Genomic DNA, 18,682 nt, shown 5'->3' with positions numbered 1-18,682 from the left:
AACCTGTTTAGAATTTTTGAAGTAACTTCGGCTTGGCTTCTTTTGAATGTAGTGAGAATTGAAAAAGTGAGGACCATATTTTAGTTTTTTTTTTTTTTTTTAAATTTGAAAAACCAAAACCGCACATACTTATGTGAGCAAGACTCAAGGTGATATCTAGTATATCAGATCCAAGCAGCATCACACTCATAGTAATATATCAGCCTTACAAATCTGTGTGAAACCCACATGTTATTATGTGTAATATTGTATGCATCCGAAACATTAGATAATTTTTTTATTTTTTTAATTGAGAGAGTGCAACACTATCTAATATTCTTATATTTTGATTTATGTTTTTCAATCTAACCCCTCATTATTAATCATATATTCCTATGGTTGAGTGTAATGGCACTCTTGAACAATATACTGCATTATTTTGTGACATGACAATATGATGTTAAGTTAAGTTGTGAAATAATGCATATTTCGAGTTCCTTTCTTTTAAGTAATTGGTTCAGATCAAGAGTTTTTTAACTCAATTAGCATCTTCTAGGTTTTTAACGAAAATATCTAAGATTATTCAAATCCCCCAACTTTTAACTATCGATGTATAAAAAGGTAATGGGTTCACATTTTGTACAGTATAGATAAGCGCAGCAATAGCAATATAATCATCAATCATCCCCCAAAAAATAATTACTATAAAAAAAAAAATTTTAGAAGGACACTGTAAAAGATATATAGCTTTTCGGTGCATCAGGCAGACCCCAATAGTAGATCAACGTTTTAGCCCATGCATGAAGGTGCAGAACATTGTATTCTTGCTGAATATAAATGTTATCAAAGTGGTTTTGGAAGTTCTACATAAAGAAAATTAAGTGTCAATTTTATGGAGCAGTTTGTTTAGCCTTGTCTGGTTACATTATAATATTCCTGATCATCATGTTGGAGTTGGTAGTGCAACTTTGCTTTCTTTTGACTTAAAGTTGTGCACTTTTTCCTTCCACGATATGGAAAGGAAATTACTGGAAATTCAACAGGAAAATCAAATTATATATGCTTTTTCTTTTCTTCTCTTTTTTATTTTTCCCTTTCCCTATAACTCTTTATGTGAACACTTAAAAAAGTTGCCAGACTGTTTTGGGTTAAAAATTATCAGGAGGGAAGCTGCACATGAGTATCATAGATTCAAAGTAAACCATGGGTTTTTCCACTGGGCAAGTAGCAATGCCAATTTAGTGGTCCACAGCTCAACAGAGGCAAGGCTTAACTTAAAATGTTGACTCAAAGCCCAAGTAACAACTTGTTGGTGTTATGTATACACAAATTATTGTTGCACACAGTTTGTAACACAGTACCATATACACACCTTGTTACGTATATGCTAATTATTATTGCATAATGCACACAGCTCATAATAATTGTAAAACCGTGTTTTTAAAAACATGATTTCAGTTGTTCCGCATGGAGTGTAATTATCACCACTTATGATTGTGTGAATATGAATGATTGTAGAGTATTGAAATGTGAATTTGAAAGCTTTAATCTTGCTAGTAATAACAAAGTCTAAGGTGGTAAGTATAAATTCACCTACCAATATGGATTGAACATTGCATATTTGGGACTTAACTCCGAAATTATCATCTTTCTTGTCAAATTTTTAAGTTTTTAATTATCTTCATCTTTCTTTGCAAATGAGAGGTTTGTGAAAATTGGAGTGATTGAACAAACATTTGGTTAACACTCATTTCATCAAATAGTTGTAGATCATATATTCTTCATGGTCAAACTTTAGAGGAAATGAACACATGGGGAAAAGGCAACACTTTATTCATATTTGATATGAATCCAAAGTGTAATGATTCTTTTAATCAACACTAGAGAAGGTGCTTCATTACGTTGAGCGATAATGAATCAGTAATTGCTCGGCTGACTTGCAATGGTATGGTATTCTTAGAAGAAGAAAGATCTCTCAATGCCTAAAAAAGAAAAAAAGGATGGCTTAGGTGGCACCAATGTGACATCGACCTAAACACTCCAATACTTTTTGGTTAATAGCTTCTGCCTGAAAGATAGAAATTAAGAGGTGAATTATAGAGAATTTTGAATGATCATTTATTATTCCTATTTTTTTTTTAAAAATATATATATATATATATATAAAACATAATAATTTGATGTGGGATGCGGAAGCGTCAAGAAGTAGAACATGTCTACTTCTAGAAAATAAGAAACAAAACACGTTTGCTTCTGAAAATAACCTTGAATCCACAAGAATTCCTTGAATCTGCGAGGGGAAAGAGTTTTGGAATCCACCAGAAAATAAAGAGATAAAAGTTTGAATTTTATTGATTGAATAATTGTCCAAAAAAACAGACTTAGGCCTATTTAAGGGCTCCGTAAAACTTGACAGACAAAAAAATATATTATGAAATAACTCCAAATTAACACCTAACCCTAACAGGAACCAAATTTGAACTAAAAACATTAAAAGTACTTAAAAACGAGTCAAAATCTTCTGTCCCACTTTTCCTGCTCCACTCTATACTCCACCAATAAAAACTTGCCACGTGTTCACCTAATTAATTAAATACTATCATTATTCACTTATTAATGCTACCGTTATTAATTAATAGTAGTATTTAATTAATTAAGTGAACACGTGGTAAGTTTTTATTGGTGGAGTATAGAGTGGAGCAGAACAAGTAGGACAGAAGATTTGTAATCCTTAAAAACAAGAAAATGATACCCCTAAACCTAAAATAACGAAAATTACAAATTAAATACCAAAATTAATAAATTACAATAATTAAATAATAAATTGTGTCCTACATCATAATTATAGTTAGCTAATAATTTTTTTTTTAGCAAAAATATATACCACCAACATATATATACTCATGTGAAATATCGGTCTCAAAAAATTTGAGTTCGTTTTGGCTCTTATTGAGGAATAGTATACTCGATAGAAACATATCTTGAGAACTTATAATGACTGATGATGAGTATTAAATGTAAGGATCAGGAAAACAAAATTATAGCATATGAATAAGATGTCTTTTGATAATTATTCATTCAGGTGACTGAAAGGCTCAAAGAAAAGCCATATTTGTAAAGCAATATTGCTTTTGACAGAGAGCTTCTGCCATATATATGGTAAAAGTTCATAATGCTACCCGTCATGGGAATATTGTTGTCAGATTTGTGAGTAAACTATAAGAAATCTGGGGTAATAAACTGATGCTTTTCTCAGAGCTAACAGTTGGTTGCCCAATCATCTAGAGGGGATTGATGGATTTGGATTCGGTGCACCGTCCAACTAACACTTGATGTATGAGAGAGAAGTTAAAAAAGTGAAAATGCAAAAAGGGAAAGGTGAAAAAATTTAAAAAGTTGAAGGTTTAAATTTAGTGACTAAAATTAGAAATAAACTTTTTAAGTTTCAATCTCATCCTTTGAAAGAGTATCGCACCTCAATCAGATATATGAGTAAGCGCATCGGGTGAGTTTATACATAAAATCTAATCCGCATGCAAAAGTAAATAGGTTTACCATTTGGGTTTTTATACTATTACACTTGTTTTTTTTTTTACACCCACTTTCATGTGTTAAAATGTGGATATTATAAATATGTAGATATTTCCGCATCAATTGGGGATATTGATGTAAAATAGTGAATGTAAACAAGTGTAAGATGATAGTTTCCCTTGATATTTTAGATACAAAAGACATGCACATCCCATGGAAACTAACTCAAGTTTATTGTTCAATAATTTCTGTAAATTTTTTTAAAGAATTATGTTCGAGTGAATTTATATTAATAAATCTTGGAATATAATAACTCTTTTCACAATGATCTGTTGTGAACTTGTGATTGGGCCAAAATAAGCTTTTGCCCTTTTCGTGAAAAAAAATCAGCATGTTGCCCCCTTTCCCAAACTAATTAAAGAAATGCTTCTCTTTTGAAACTCGATTTTTTCAAAATCGAATTAAGCCCTATAGCAACGTTTTAAGGAACCTATGTTGGCATGAATTTATATTAATAAATCTTGGAATATAATAACTTTTTTCACAATGATCTGTTGTGAGCTTGTGATTAGGCCAAAATAGGCTTTTGCCCTTTTCGCGAAAAAAAAATCAGCATGTTGCTCTCTTTCCCAAACTAATTAGGGAAATGCCCCTCTTTTGAAACTCGATTTTCTCAAAATTGAATTAAGCCCTATAGCAACGTTTAAGTAACTTATAGTGACATTTTTAAGAACCTATAGCGGCGTTTTGTAACTCGAGCCCCATGAAGTCGAGTTATAGCTAAAAGAAAAAGAAAAACTTGCATGTAACTCGATTTCATGGAAGTCGAGTTACAAAACACCGCTATAGATCCTTAAAACGTCACTATAGACTCTTTAAAACGTCGCTATAGGATTTCAGAAATTTTTTTTTTTAAACTCAATTTTGAGAAAATCGAGTTTCAAAAGAGGGGTATTTTCCTAATTAGTTTGGAAAATGGGGCATTTGCCCTTTTTTTTGTGCGAAATGGGCATTTGGCCATTTTCGCCCTTGTGATTGATGCATAAAAAATGCTAATATTAGTAAAAGATCTATATGAAAGTGATGTTATTCCAAGCACAACTTACCCATCTTAAGAAGTTAAAAAAATGTTATATCTCTAAATAGCTGGTACTGTCAACGAATTCTACCTCAATTTTAGATAAATGGCACTGAGATTTCAGGGAAAGGCAAAACCAATGCTGGAGCCACCAAAGAGGATCAATATGCTTGCAATAGACATTGATTGTTGGTAAAAGTAATAAAGCAGTGGATTATGTAGCTAATTGAGAGTCTGATATAAAAAGGATTAGTAGTACACAGTGACAATCGAGTCCTTTTCAATTCTATACCAATATCAGCTTCAGTCAAACTCTGGAATCAATTCAATTGCATAGGCACTTTCTTGAGCACTTCGAAATTGCAGGATTAAGAGTAATTTATGAGTCACATGGCAAAGTGATTAATTCTTTAATTTAATAACCATACCATGATCTTCTTTTTAAGTAAGGAATTATGCGTGATCTTCACTATAATCCCTAGGAAGCCCTCCTAGGCTACCATGCAAAAGTGTATAATTAGTGGTACCCAAAATATTCAATTTTAAATTTCTTTTTTTTGTTTTTTTGTTGGGATAAGAACCCAAAATTTTCAATTGGTAAAGAAAAAGAGAAAGGGGAACACCCTGATTTAAAAACGTTCCACTCATTCCCTTTTAAGAGTAGTGGGGGAAGTGCAATCATTCATCCAACACACCCCACTCTCATCCCCATAGCCTATTGTCACCTTTAATCATACTCACTCTCTCAATTCTCAAAAGTCCAGCTAAAAAAGATATCATAAGCACACACACCTTGTCTCTCTCTCCCCTCCCTTTAATCATGCCAACCCCATATGAGAAACCAACACATGTAAATAACTCTAGGGTCGGCAACATAATTCACATTAAATTTCACAACTGCTTAAAGCAACAATTTGCTAATAATAATTGATGAATAATAAAACAGTGTATGCGATGAATACATGTGATAATAAATAATAACATGTCAACTCAACAATTAGAAAATTTATTCGACGCTCTCGAACTATAGTTACGCGGTACTCCTTCCTCTCACATCTATAGTAAATCTCACTAATACTCCGAAAACACCTGATAATTACCCCCAACAATTACTAAAGTTACTATGTAAACTGTTGTGTTTGTAGTATCCTCTTGTTCCCCTTTAGAGCCTCTACCATTTAACTCTCCCTTAAGCTCCCAAATTTGAACTTCTTTAAACAAATAGAACAAAATAGAGATAAGATGAGGAGGGAGAGAAGAAGAGACAAAGAGAGTAGCTAAACAAACTTATATAATTTTAAAAAAGCACACTCTCTCATATCTCATACCCACTCTTCCCGCCTAGACAACTCCAAAAGCCTCAAACGATGAACAACAAGCCTTATCACTTTCCCTTACCTTTCTTCGTCTTCTTCTTCTTCATCTCTCCTTCCCTCTCTCTCACTCCTCCCAATGACACACACTTCCTCACACGTTTTCGTCTCCAAACCGACACTCACGGCAACCTCGACTCGAACTGGACCGGCATCGATGCCTGCACTTCTTCCTGGCGTGGTGTCCACTGCTCCACCAACAACAACCGTGTCATCTCTCTCTCTCTCCCATCTCTCAACCTCCGTGGACCTCTCGACTCTCTGGCCCATCTCGACCAGCTTCGACTCCTCGACCTCCACAACAACCGCCTCAACGGCACCGTTTTGCCTCTCACCAACTGCACCAACCTCAAACTTCTCTACCTCTCTGCCAATGACCTCTCTGGAGATATCCCAACACAGATCGTTTCGCTGAATCGACTCCTCCGTCTCGACCTCTCCGATAACAACATACGTGGCTCGATTCCGAAGCAGTTGTCGAATTTGACTCGGCTCCTCACGCTTCGGTTACAGAACAACGTGCTTTCGGGCTCGATTCCTGATCTCTCTGTGTCTCTTGTTAACCTCAAGGAGTTGAACTTGACCAACAATGAATTCTATGGAAATGTACCTGATGGGTTGGTGAAAAAGTTCGGTCAAGAAAGCTTTTCTGGGAACGAAGGGCTATGTGGATCGAGTCCTTTGCCTGCTTGTTCGTTCACCAATACACATCCAGCGACTGATTCGGTTCAGACTGTGCCGTCGAACCCGAGCTCGTTACCAGTAGCGCCTGTAATGAGTCAAGCAAAAGGAGAATTGCCTTCGAAGAAAGGGTTAAGTACTGGTGTGATTGTGGCTATTGTGGTAGCCAATTGTGTTGCTTTGTTGGTGGTGGTGTCGTTCGTGGTGGCGCATTATTGTGCGAGGGATCGAGGGTGTAGCTCGGGCTCGATGGCCGGGAGTGAGAGTGGGAAGGGGAGGAGGAGTGGGAGTAGCTATGGGAGTGAGAAGAAAGTGTATGCAAATAATGGGGGTGCAGATAGTGATGGGACTACCGCTACGGACCAAAGCAAGTTGGTGTTTTTCGATAGGAGGAAGCAGTTTGAGCTTGAGGATTTGCTTAGAGCTTCAGCAGAGATGCTTGGAAAAGGGAGCTTGGGGACGGTGTATAGGGCGGTGCTTGATGATGGAGCAACCGTGGCTGTGAAGCGGCTCAAGGATGCAAACCCGTGTGCGAGGAAGGAGTTTGAGCAGTATATGGACTTGATAGGGAAGCTTAAGCATCCAAATGTTGTGAGGTTTAGAGCTTATTACTATGCCAAGGAAGAGAAGCTTCTTGTCTATGATTATCTTCCTAATGGGAGCTTGCATTCACTTCTTCATGGTTAGTAATTCTAGTTTGATGTGTCATAGTTTTAGTGTTTGAAACTTTGAATTTAACTTGATTTGTGTGTGTCAGTGTAGTTCTTGATTTTGTATAATGTGTGATCTAAGGAATTTGGGACTAAGACTTTATGTTGTTGTGTAATTAGGGAATCGGGGTCCTGGGAGGATTCCTTTGGATTGGACTACGAGGATCAGCTTGGTGCTAGGAGCGGCTCGAGGACTTGCAAAGGTTCATGAAGAGTACGAAGGATCGAAAATACCACATGGGAATGTGAAATCTTCGAATGTACTTCTTGACAAGAATGGTGTAGCTTGCATTTCTGATTTTGGGCTTTCCTTGCTTTTGAACCCGGTTCATGCCATTGCAAGATTAGGAGGGTACAGGGCTCCTGAACAAGCAGAAATCAAGAGGCTGTCTCAAAAGGCAGATGTGTACAGTTTTGGGGTCCTATTGTTGGAAGTTCTAACAGGGAAAGCTCCATCTCAATACCCTTCACCAACTCGGCCTCGAATGGATGAAGAGGAACAACTGGCTGTGGATCTTCCCAAATGGGTTCGATCAGTTGTGAAGGAAGAGTGGACTGCTGAAGTGTTTGATCAAGAACTTTTGAGGTATAAGAACATTGAGGAAGAACTCGTGTCAATGCTTCATGTGGGGTTGACTTGTGTGGTGCCACAGCCTGAAAAGAGGCCAACAATGGTGGAAGTGACAAAGATGATAGAGGACATCAGGGTGGAGCAATCTCCTTTAGGAGAGGATTATGATGAATCACGCAATTCACTTTCTCCTTCACTTGCTACCACAGAAGATGGGCTGGCTTGACTTGATGCTCATCTTGCATTGCCTTAGTATTTGCCAGTTGTTGATCCCATGGTTGTTTCTATCCTAATCTTCCTATTTTTACTTGCATTATCTCGCTGCAAATTCTGGCTGTCAGCAGACTATTTTATCAGACCCTATTTTGTTGTTTCTTTGTAATATTTGTAAGTTTTATGTTTCCATTGTTGCTGGTAGAAAGACCTGATGGTCTTGTCCATTACCCAACAAGATAGTGCTATTTAGTCCTCTGTAATGGAATTTAGTTTCATCATTAATTGTTTTCAACGCAAGAGTCTCGAGAGTGATGGTAGTTCAAGCAGTTTTATTGTTTTAAGTGCAATAGTCTCAATAGTTATGGTGGTCAAAGCAGTTTTATTGCTTTCAATGCAAGAGTATCGAGAGTGATGGTAGTTCAAGCAGTTTTATTGTTTTGAGTTCAAAAGTCTCAAGAGTTATAGTAGTCCAAGCAGTTTTATTGTTTTCAGTGCAAGTCTCAAGAGTTGTGTGGTAGTCCAAGCAGTTTTTGTTTGCACGACCAATGGCCTAATTACTCCTCTAGGTTTACTTAGCAATAACTCTATATGTAACTTGAACCATTAAATTGATTTCAAAAGATCTTTTCCATTGTGATCCTCCTTCCTATCCTCTTATCTACATCAGTTTTTTGTACATTTTTCTTTAATGGAAAAAATTAACAGATATCTTAAGGACATTATTTTATAAAATATTTTTAACAACTTTCCACGGAAAATGAGAAACAACTAATTTTTTTTTTTTACAATTTTTCATATTTCTCATGAAAGTAATATTAGAACTTTCCTAAAATAATCTTTCAACAAATGGCTGAAAAACACCCACCCTATTTTAATTCATAACATTTGACCATAGTCAACATTTATAAGTTCCAATAATCTGTTAGTTACACGGTCTAATTATAACTTATTGGAGGCAGCTGGCATCTATTGGTTTCACCAAGAATGGCTTTATTGCTTCATCTTCATTATTTTATCTCTTCCCTTTTCCAGACAACATATGGCATTTGCTTCAATTCTGTTTGAGCATAAGGTCAAAACACTCATGAAGACACTTATGCTTGATTCCACCTTTCTTAAAACAAAGAAACACTTTACCAACATGAAGAGGAGCATTCTAACTCATATTCTTCAACAGACAACCTAATACCTTGCACTGGAGAAGGCTAAGTGAAATCAAATACTACTTAACTACATACTTCTTTTACAAGAAAGTGTCATTTGCAATTGCAGGCATGCTAACAGCAGTTGTCTTAACCCTCCCAATTTTTGTATCCCACTTTCAACACCAATGAAATGAAAATATGAAGCATTTTAGCAGTTTAATAGCTCATTAAATATATCAGAATTTCATAATACATGATACAGTAACACAATTTCAATCTATAATGTGACTCATGACTTTGAACTGTATATCTTGCTCTCGAAATCACTACCAGTACACTCACCGTTACTAAACTATTCTACTCCAACTAATGCTGCTGTTAAGTTAACAACATTTACAATTATAAAAATACAGGACAAATAGCACCTCACTAAGATGCAGGTATCAAACAAAGCAACCACTGGAAATAATCAGTGCTTAGCATCTGGCATGTCAGAACCCTAACACCACTCGTGTATACTTTAGGTGGCAAATGATAAATTAAGAGAACCATTCAAGCCTAAACAAATAGTAGCCGGCAGCTGAATTAAGGTGCCCGCCAATTCTTCTAAGGTCTATTGACTTGACATACATCTGAGGTTACAAGACCTAATAATGCATCAGGTCGGTGTTTCATAAATGTTAGCTAATCCTTCCACTTTGATCAATCAGTGTACCAACTTGCTCTCCGCATAGCGCTTTTGAGATGTTTCCAGGCTCTAGAAGATTAAAGACCACGACTGTACATACAGAAATATAATTTACTTGGTATGAGATTCAATCCTCAAAGATAGCCCAAAAGTACATTCCAGTTCATTCTATTACTATTGAGAACTCAACACATCCAGGTTTTTGAAACTCACCCACTCACACAAGAAAAATTAACAGTTGGATAACATTGAGCACACTTGACATTTGTTAAAATGATAAGACTAATTTTCTATGCCTCAAAATGATGCACTGTGATGAGAAACCAAATGAACTCAAAAAATGCATGAATCAAATGTAAAAATGAACCCTAAACCAGAACAAGTACAAAAAAGTACACAAACCAGGAATGCCGTTCTCATCACAATAGTTCAGTGCCACTGCATCCATGGAGGTGGCACCTCTGGCAGTCAAATCACTGAAAGAGATGTGCTCAAAGGTAAAATTGTTGTCACGGGAGTTACAGTCATACACACCATCAACATTGGTACCCTTGAGGACTGCCTCGGCGTGGACTGAGAAAAAGAAAACTACATTCACAAGAGATACAAAGGGGTGCATGTGCATGCCTGTTGTGTCTGCGTAAGTTTACATATCTGTGTGTGTGTGTGTGTGTGTGTGAACATGGGAGAGAGAGAGAGAGAGAGAGAGAGAATGTACACCAGTATAATTTAAATTTTAATTGAGTAAATCAAATACAATAACTTTGGAAGAGATAGAGACATACTTTCTGAGGCTCGAACAGCAGCAGCTGTGTCAGTGGAAAAGGTTGGATTTCCAAAACCAGAACCAATGCCACCAAAAATTACAACTCTGCCTTTTTCAAGATGCCGGATGGCCCTTTGCCTACTATATGGTTCAGCAACCTCCAACATTGTGAATGCAGTTTGTACACGCGTCTGAACACCCAACTTCTCTAATGCTGACTGGAGCAATACAGAATTCATCACAGTTGCCATCATTCTGGTGCATATCACAAGTTAAAATCATAAAACATAGTTTCATTACACAGAAAACAAACAATAGAGAACATGCAAGATGTGTGTGTGTGTGTGTGTTTAAAAAATGAATGGGAGACAATTTCCTCATTGCAACTAAAAATTATTATTGTAGTAGCAATATGCCCATGCAATGAACTTATAAACAAAATCATATATAAATTAAAGAAAATAGTTTAATAGTAAGATTGAAATTGAACAACAAAATAGACAGCAAAAATAAAAGAACAAATATTACGTTGAGAAACACAGGAAAAACTGAGTTTTTACCAAAACCAAAAATCATAATAGATTATTAAAATAAATGATGAAAACTCTTTAAAAAAAAATCCCTAGGTTGGGGGGAAGGGGCTGGTAAGAAGAAAACTCTTTTTTTAATTTCTTGGAACTTTTGGTAATTAATCCAAGTAGTATTTTCAATTTCTAAAAACTTCTGTAATAAAATATTACTTAAAGTTAATTGTGTCAATAAATATTAACATAATTATATAAACTTGTCTCTTAACTAAGAAAACAAATAATTACGCCCTTGAGCATAATAACAATATCAATGTACACATTCTGTCAACATCCGTTGGAATCTTTATTTTTTATAGATAAATATGAATAATGGTGGCAAGAGAAATGTAGGGACAACCCCTCGCTCTGGCTGTAAAGACTAGAGTAGTAGAGCGGCCATGGTGTCCCCCAATTTTGGTAATATGCGCCTACCACACTATCATGATAGTGCGCCATGATTTTGCAACAAAAACCTCTCTCGTGGAATACCATGCCACCCCTTCCTCAAGAGGGAAGTGCACAGCCTAAGGCACTAGTAACATCCATTGGGATATTACTCTTAACGAACTCAAAACAACATCATTTGGACAGAAAAATAGGGGGAGGGGGGAAGACGTTTTCAGGCTAGCTAACTACAAAAATTTGACAAACCATAACAAAGGGGCACATTTACATTGTTGTAAAGCCTATGGTGTAAATTGTAAGTTTTGAAAGTAAAGGACCAATTTAAAAAGCAACCTCAAACTTTTTTTGATGACGTGAAACCTCACCAAGACATGGTCCTTTGGATCCACCCCTAGGGAGTAAATCACAAATACACGACCCTACCCGCAAAAACAGTGTACTACATAATCCAGAGGAACTCTTAGTGGGAATTGAACCCGAGATGTCTAGGTCTACAACTCATCCCAACTCCCAAGCCTCCAACCACTAGGCTGCACCCTAACGGGTCGAAGCAACATCAAACTTAGAAAGTGCAAAGAACATTTTTGCCATAATAATTTTAAATCTAGTTATAAAGTACCGCATGACAAATGCATGTTGTACATGTGATACTACATTGAACCATACAATGCAAGCATGTACGTGTAAGACTCAGCAATGTTTCTTAAAATAAAATGGTAGATTATTAAAATAACATAAAAAAAATTAATGAAACTAAACTTCTAGTAATATAATTTTAATTTTAGTATTTGAAAATTTGGTAATAGAGTTTTTCTTTAGAGTAAACAATGTTAATGTTAATCATTTCAATATACATATAGCGTGCCATGAGACTTTAAGAGGGAAAAATACACACAAATATATATATATATATATAAAGAGAGAGAGAGAGAGAGAGAGAGAGAGAGAGAGAGAGAGAGTAGAATGTACTAAACATATAGGGTAAAGGGTAAAGGGAAAAAGGAGAAGGCAGCCACATGATAAAATCATAGCATTTAAGACATTAACTCAAAAATATAATATTCCTCATTGTCAAGGAGGCAATGGATCTTGAACTCACGACCTCACCCCTTTATGTAGCATTTATAAGGGGAGGAGGTGGAGTTGAGGAGGTGTTAGGGAGGCAATATCAACTGGGTCATATATAAATCCTCCTTGAGCTTACTAACATACTACTATTATCCATCCCACCTTATCATGAGGCAACAGAAAAACCCCACTTTCTCACAGAGAGAGAGAAAGAGAGAGCAAAATCAACGACATTGACAACAACCATTTTTCCTCAATCATACCGTACCAACAACCAACCCTCAAACATTACACGCCCGTTCAACACTCCTTGCGAGAACTGCTCAAGTATGAGATTTGTGCTGAAACAAGTTTATTCCTTTACATACTTTGTGCTGGAACAAGTTCATACCTTTACATACTTTGTGCTGAACAAGTTTATAAGAAAGTTACACGCTGAACTTTTAAAGGTACATATGGACTATTCATGAAACAGATGTAAGAGAATTAAGAATTCAGCTTTACAAAGGGTCACATATTGCTAACAAAACAGTCCTAACACAAAAGAAAAATCCAATACCTTGTTGAGTGCATTTTTTAAAAGCTTTGTCATTTGAGACACCATCTACAGCTTTATTCTAGTTCTATAAATAGAACAAGTAACTTTCAGCAACAGAACAAGCAGTGGAAAATGGGCATCAAAGCACATTCAACCAAATTCATTAATTTTCTTTAAAAAATGCAACAAGATTTCACATCATATATTCTCAGAAATTATCGTTACTAGACACAAAGACACACACCCAAAAAAGATAAAAGTTAAAGAAAAAAAATTCCTAAAACTTCACCTCACATGCTTCACTTCAGGTATAACCACAATTAAAGGAAAAGACATTATAATTCAAGAATGCAAAGCTTTTATCAGCAACATTACCCTATCTGGTATGCAGTACATCTTTCTAAACCTGTTGCAGTTACCCATGTATCTCCACAAAAGAAGTTACGACCTCCAACAACAATTGCCACCTGGGATATTACAAAAAATAAGTACATTAGGTGTCAAAACCCAAACCATCAGCAAACATCCCGTGTTGCAAAGAATAATCATGCAAAAATTAATACCTCTACACCAAGGCGGCAAGCAATTGCAACTTCTCTTGCAATCAACATTACCACCTGTCAAAAAAAAATAACAATTAAGTTTAGGTTACAGCACAGATAACATATTAAGATGGGACGATTTACTTGACAAAAAATCAATATCCAAGCTTATGCCATTAAAATTTCCACACAACAACAAACCTTTGGGTCAATATTGTTAGGGCCAGTGCCAGCAAGAGCAACACCACTAACTTTGAAGACTACTCTCCGCCATCTAGGATTTGAAATTGATTTTGATTTTACATTGTTTATTGGACCCACAGGACCAGGCATTGCAATTGCAGATCTGCAACAGCAAATTTGATATAATATATAGAGTATTAAAATGGTACCGTTAACCTTATGATGTTCATAAAGACAAATGCACACATATAGCTCTTTATTCAAACTGACGTAATTAATATATAAACTAGGAAACCAAAATTCAAGATAAAAGATGGAGATAGAGAACATTAATTATACAAACAATCAAACTTGGGATGCGCAAATGAAACTTTACATTAAACCCATCCTAATGATGGTGATACAACCAATTACAATGGAAGTCCATGCCTACTACACAACCAAACTGCTACAAATAATATTTACCTGAACTTAGATCACCTTGCAACCAGAACAGGAAGGACTACTTCAAATATTGGCTCTCAGTATCACATAAGGAATTATGCAATTCAAATCTATCCAAACACAAATTTAAGCTCAAAAATACTGATGAAACGCTGAATGTAAAAGCAAATCACCCTTCTATTTGATTCCACTTCACTACATTTTAAGATCACTCCCATGAACTGATCAAGTAGGAGAAGATATAGGGATTCATGATGCACAGAACTCACCATGGTGATACAAGAATAATTAGATTATCCCTGCTTTAGTTTCAGGAAGAATGTGACAAGCTCAACGCATGAAGTCAAGGATCAAAGAAGTCCTATCTTATAAGCAGCTATAAATGTAAACATACATGAAAACGCAAATTAATTACATGTAAAAACAATTCCATTGGTGTATACCAACCACGTCAACAAAAGTATGAACAGAAATTGTGAAAGTTACATTTAGTTAGAAACAAAAGCTACAACCAATATGAAATTATACAATAGGATTGGACAGGCAGATAAAGATTTCCAACAAGTTCATCAACCACAACCAGGATGTCAATTGCAACCACTTTGCAGTTAAACAACAAATAAGGAAACTAGAAATTTTAGGAGCACAAGAAGACCAGCCATGTATACTTTTCAAGATAGGCAGCCAGTTAAGCTTTTGGATACCAGCCTTTAAGATAAGATGCTGCTAGGTGCTATTGCTATGTCCATCTAAGCTCATCCACTTTTATAGGCAAAACTGGAAAGTAGACAAGCACCTCTAAATTGCCATGTGATTGCTGGTAGCTAATTGTAAACATTCCAAATATCACAATAATGTTGCACCTTGTACACAAAACTCACACTTTTATAGGGTCTATGAGAGGTGATTAGTAGGCAACCGCACCACCAATTTTTTTGGAGAGGCTGATTTACAAACTCAAACCCACAACCTATAGCTTTTGGCGGAAGGCACTTGCCATCACACCAAGACCCAATCTCAAAAGATCACGACAGTGTACAAATAACATTTAAAGGGACAGTTTGATAGCAAATTCAAGCTCCTCAAGTTAGTTTTTGTTTATATTGTTTGTAATTATACTATATGCTATGCATGGAGTTCTAAATTAAAACAGTAACTATATTTATTCTATAATCCTATCCTATTTCTAATAAATCCTGAGCTGGTAAGACTAATATTTTTGTACACTAAGTATGGCTTCAATATAGCTCCATGTTCATCATCATTGTGACCACCATTCTAAGCAAGTAAAGGCAGAATTTTTTGTAATCAATCACAAATGCAGAATAAGCAAAAAAGGCCAAGGCAACCAAATTGACAAACACTGTCACATTTACAAACAACAAAACTACCTCTTTGATTGCCTTGGCGTGGTCGCGGAAGATCCACCGCCTTTGTCGTCATCACCGCCGGCTACAGCCTTCACCGGCAGCGAATTCCCGACAATGTTCTCCATGTGCTTAAACCACGGCCAATGGCTAACCGAAATGCCGCCATTGATCATCCTCTGGCGCTCGAGCTTGTACCGCTTCTTCAAATTGTCCACCTTGTTCTTACACTGCTCCACACTCTTCGTCTGCTTCTCGCACCGGTCGCTCACCGTCACCGCCACCTCCTCCCAGTCCCTCCCTCTCAGATTCCCTCGATTCAGCTGCGTAAACTTATCCGTATACGCATCGAGAAGGCACGCGATCGCCGCGTCGCTCCACTCCTCCCTGTCCTTCCGGTACTCTCCACCGGAATTTCCAGCACCGCCGGAGGGCTTCGATTTCTTGTTATACCCGTAATTGTTTGCTCCATCGCTGAGCTCATCGCGATCCTTCCTCTTCTCGCTCCGCACATCGACTCTAACCCGATTCGGCTCAGCACCGCCATTATCAAACGGATTCGAACAAAAACCAGCGTCATTGTAATCTTCGCCATCGTCCTCTTCCTCCTCCTCCTCGTCTCCCTCTTGCGGCTCACCGCCGTTGATTCCCTGCGGGCTCGCGGCGATGGAGGAGGATATAATCGACTGAGCCTGCTGCTGCGGCGGCGGCGGTGGCGCGTGGACCTGAGTCGTCGCTCTGGTGGAGAAGCGGTGAGGCGCGTAGGATTGGTGGAGGTGATGAGAGCTAGGGTTAGGGTTAGATTGGTGAGTGTGGTGGTGAGCGTGAGCGTGATCGTGATCGTGATCGTCATCGAGGAGAGAGAAGTCGTCACAGGAGGAGGCCATTTTAGAGGGGGCACCGTCAGTTAGGGTTAAGGGTGGGGTTGGTTTCGCCAACGACGACGTTAGCGGAGATGGATCAGGAATTGGAACGGGGGACTTGAGGTGTTTTGACGGACCGTGAGTTCGTGTGGGATGGGCCGTCACGGCTTTGTGACGTCCCGTTAAGTAAATGTCATAACGTAATGGTTACTTGCGTGGGAGTGGGACCCTTATCACGAGAGAAGCTGAAATTTGTCGCTATATTATATTTTTTTTTTTCCAAACCAACTCTGCTGTTAATTCTAATGAAATTTTGAACTCGTTTAGTAAGCATGTTTAAAGAATAGTTTTCAATTTTTTTAAAAATATATATAGGTGAAAAATATGTAAAAATATGTGTAATATTGTTTAAAAACTGAAAACATGTGTTTAAAGATATATACTAAACATGTCCTTTAACATTTAAAACTCAATTTCTCCTTTGGTTGTAAATAGACCTTTCAATGTTAAAATATTTCATATATAATGCAAAATCTTACTATAAAGAGTCATTCATGTGTTTCGATCATTTAGAATATTATGTAATAATCTAGGTGAAAGATTATAGTATAATTTGCCAAATATTTTTTGTGCGTGGGATTGGGTAAGGGAATTATCGTAAAGAGATACTGCTTTTATTTATTTTTTACATAAAAAATTAGAAAGACAATATTTTTCATTATTATTGTCATGGTTGGTTGTGATTTGAGAAGTATTAATTTTACTGTCATCATTGTTGAGAAATATTAGTTTTATTACGAATCAATTAGATGTAAGCAAACGTGAAAATTATCGTGTTCCAAGCCTTATCGAGACCAATGTGACCCTTGGTAGGATAAGATATCTCATTTATTTAATATGTGCAAAACATGTTACAAAATAGATAACATTCATGTCAAATGCAAGAAACACTATTTCTTTAATAGTGGCATATTTATCACCGTTTTTCTTTAATTCACGATAGCATTCGGTACGTCATGCTTAGTCTCAACCAATAATCCAATTTTTTAGTTGATTATGACACTAGTTAGGTATGCCATACTTAATCTCAACCAAGATCCCAACAAAAACACTGTGGAATCAATAGTCCATTTGTGTGAATTAATGGTGTGTGGCTGTATCGAAATTATTGGAGAACAATGACAACATTTATTGCCTTGCCAAGAGGCAAGAAGTACAAATACTTAGTATTCTAATAATAAAAAAAACAGTGGGTTAATCCCACATTAGAAAATAAGTGTGAATTATAGAAGTTTAAAGTCTGTGTTGTGTATCGAAGAGTTGGACCATTTTGGATACATATCACTGTTTGTTTCTTTAAAACCTCCCCTCTCCTCCTGTGTGTGTGTGTTAAAATACTTAATATTCTAAAATAAAAAATTAAAAAAAAAAAGAAGAAGAGAGGCTCCCTTGTCAAAATTAACAATCAAAAATTACAAAAACATATACATAATGCCTCATTACTCTCTCAACATGCTTTGAGCCCATGCTTTGCCTCTCTCTCACCTATTGTTAACACACCCATAATAATGAAGGAAATAATTGTCCTTAGAATTACTGCACCAATTTAAAGTTGCCTTTGGTAGAAGAAGATATATCATTTATCTAACATGTGCACAACATATTATGAAAGAAATGATACATATGACGGATGTATGAGAAAAATATTATTTTTGCAATTTTCTCACTTGATTTTTCTAATATGTCATTCTTAGTCTCAACCAATAAGCCAAAGTTTTTAATTCATTATGGGGCTAGGTATGTCATACTTAAGAGTATATTTGGTTAGATGATTTAAGAGCATAAAAGTGCATTTTCAACACCCAAAACATTGTTTTGTTACAACAACTCCTCGTAGTTTTTTTTTTTTTTACAAATATTCATTTTATTCCCAAAACAGCAGTTTGCAACAACTTATACAAACGC

The 18,682-nt window shown here is 36.4% G+C and overlaps 2 protein-coding genes across 3 annotated transcripts; one reads left to right on the top strand and one right to left on the bottom strand.

Moving 5' to 3' along the window:
• The first annotated feature begins 5,793 nt into the window (after window positions 1–5,793).
• On the top strand, window positions 5,794–8,436 carry LOC142611181 (leucine-rich repeat receptor-like protein kinase PXC1). The gene is made up of 2 exons (XM_075783227.1): window positions 5,794–7,324; window positions 7,473–8,436. Exons 1-2 carry the CDS (start codon window positions 5,956–5,958, stop codon window positions 8,147–8,149), a joined length of 2,046 nt encoding a protein of 681 aa, XP_075639342.1. The 5' UTR covers window positions 5,794–5,955; the 3' UTR covers window positions 8,150–8,436.
• Window positions 8,437–9,490: 1,054 nt separating this feature from the next.
• LOC142610928 (uncharacterized) lies at window positions 9,491–16,914 on the bottom strand. 2 transcript variants are annotated; one of them, XM_075782919.1, is made up of 7 exons: window positions 15,879–16,914; window positions 14,062–14,206; window positions 13,882–13,935; window positions 13,694–13,785; window positions 10,758–10,993; window positions 10,375–10,545; window positions 9,491–10,062 (listed from the first exon to the last, which is right to left on the bottom strand). In XM_075782919.1, the coding sequence occupies exons 1-7, from the start codon at window positions 16,739–16,741 to the stop codon at window positions 9,965–9,967; spliced, it is 1,659 nt and encodes a 552-aa protein (XP_075639034.1). In that variant the 5' UTR covers window positions 16,742–16,914; the 3' UTR covers window positions 9,491–9,964. The 2 variants fall into 2 exon arrangements, with proteins under 2 accessions (XP_075639034.1, XP_075639033.1); XM_075782918.1 differs by lacking the exon at window positions 10,375–10,545 and having other exon boundaries at window positions 15,879–16,913.
• Between the last annotated feature and the right edge of the window lie 1,768 nt (window positions 16,915–18,682).

Source organism: Castanea sativa, chromosome 9, assembly GCF_040712315.1.
Source record: "Castanea sativa cultivar Marrone di Chiusa Pesio chromosome 9, ASM4071231v1".
Lineage (NCBI taxonomy): Eukaryota > Viridiplantae > Streptophyta > Magnoliopsida > Fagales > Fagaceae > Castanea > Castanea sativa.
Note: the sequence above shows the minus strand (reverse complement) of the source record. Positions and strands in the feature narration are given on the sequence as shown.

Coding starts and splice junctions, on each gene's coding strand:
- LOC142611181 (XM_075783227.1), top strand. CDS start 5,956: ATGAACAACAAGCCTTATCACTTTCCCTTACCTTTCTTCGTCTTCTTC. Junction 7,325..7,472: donor CTTGCATTCACTTCTTCATG/GTTAGTAATTCT, acceptor TTGTGTAATTAG/GGAATCGGGGTCCTGGGAGG.
- LOC142610928 (XM_075782919.1), bottom strand. CDS start 16,741: ATGGCCTCCTCCTGTGACGACTTCTCTCTCCTCGATGACGATCACGAT. Junction 14,207..15,878: donor ACGCCAAGGCAATCAAAGAG/GTAGTTTTGTTG, acceptor TTGCTGTTGCAG/ATCTGCAATTGCAATGCCTG. Junction 13,786..13,881: donor CTTGCCGCCTTGGTGTAGAG/GTATTAATTTTT, acceptor GTAATATCCCAG/GTGGCAATTGTTGTTGGAGG.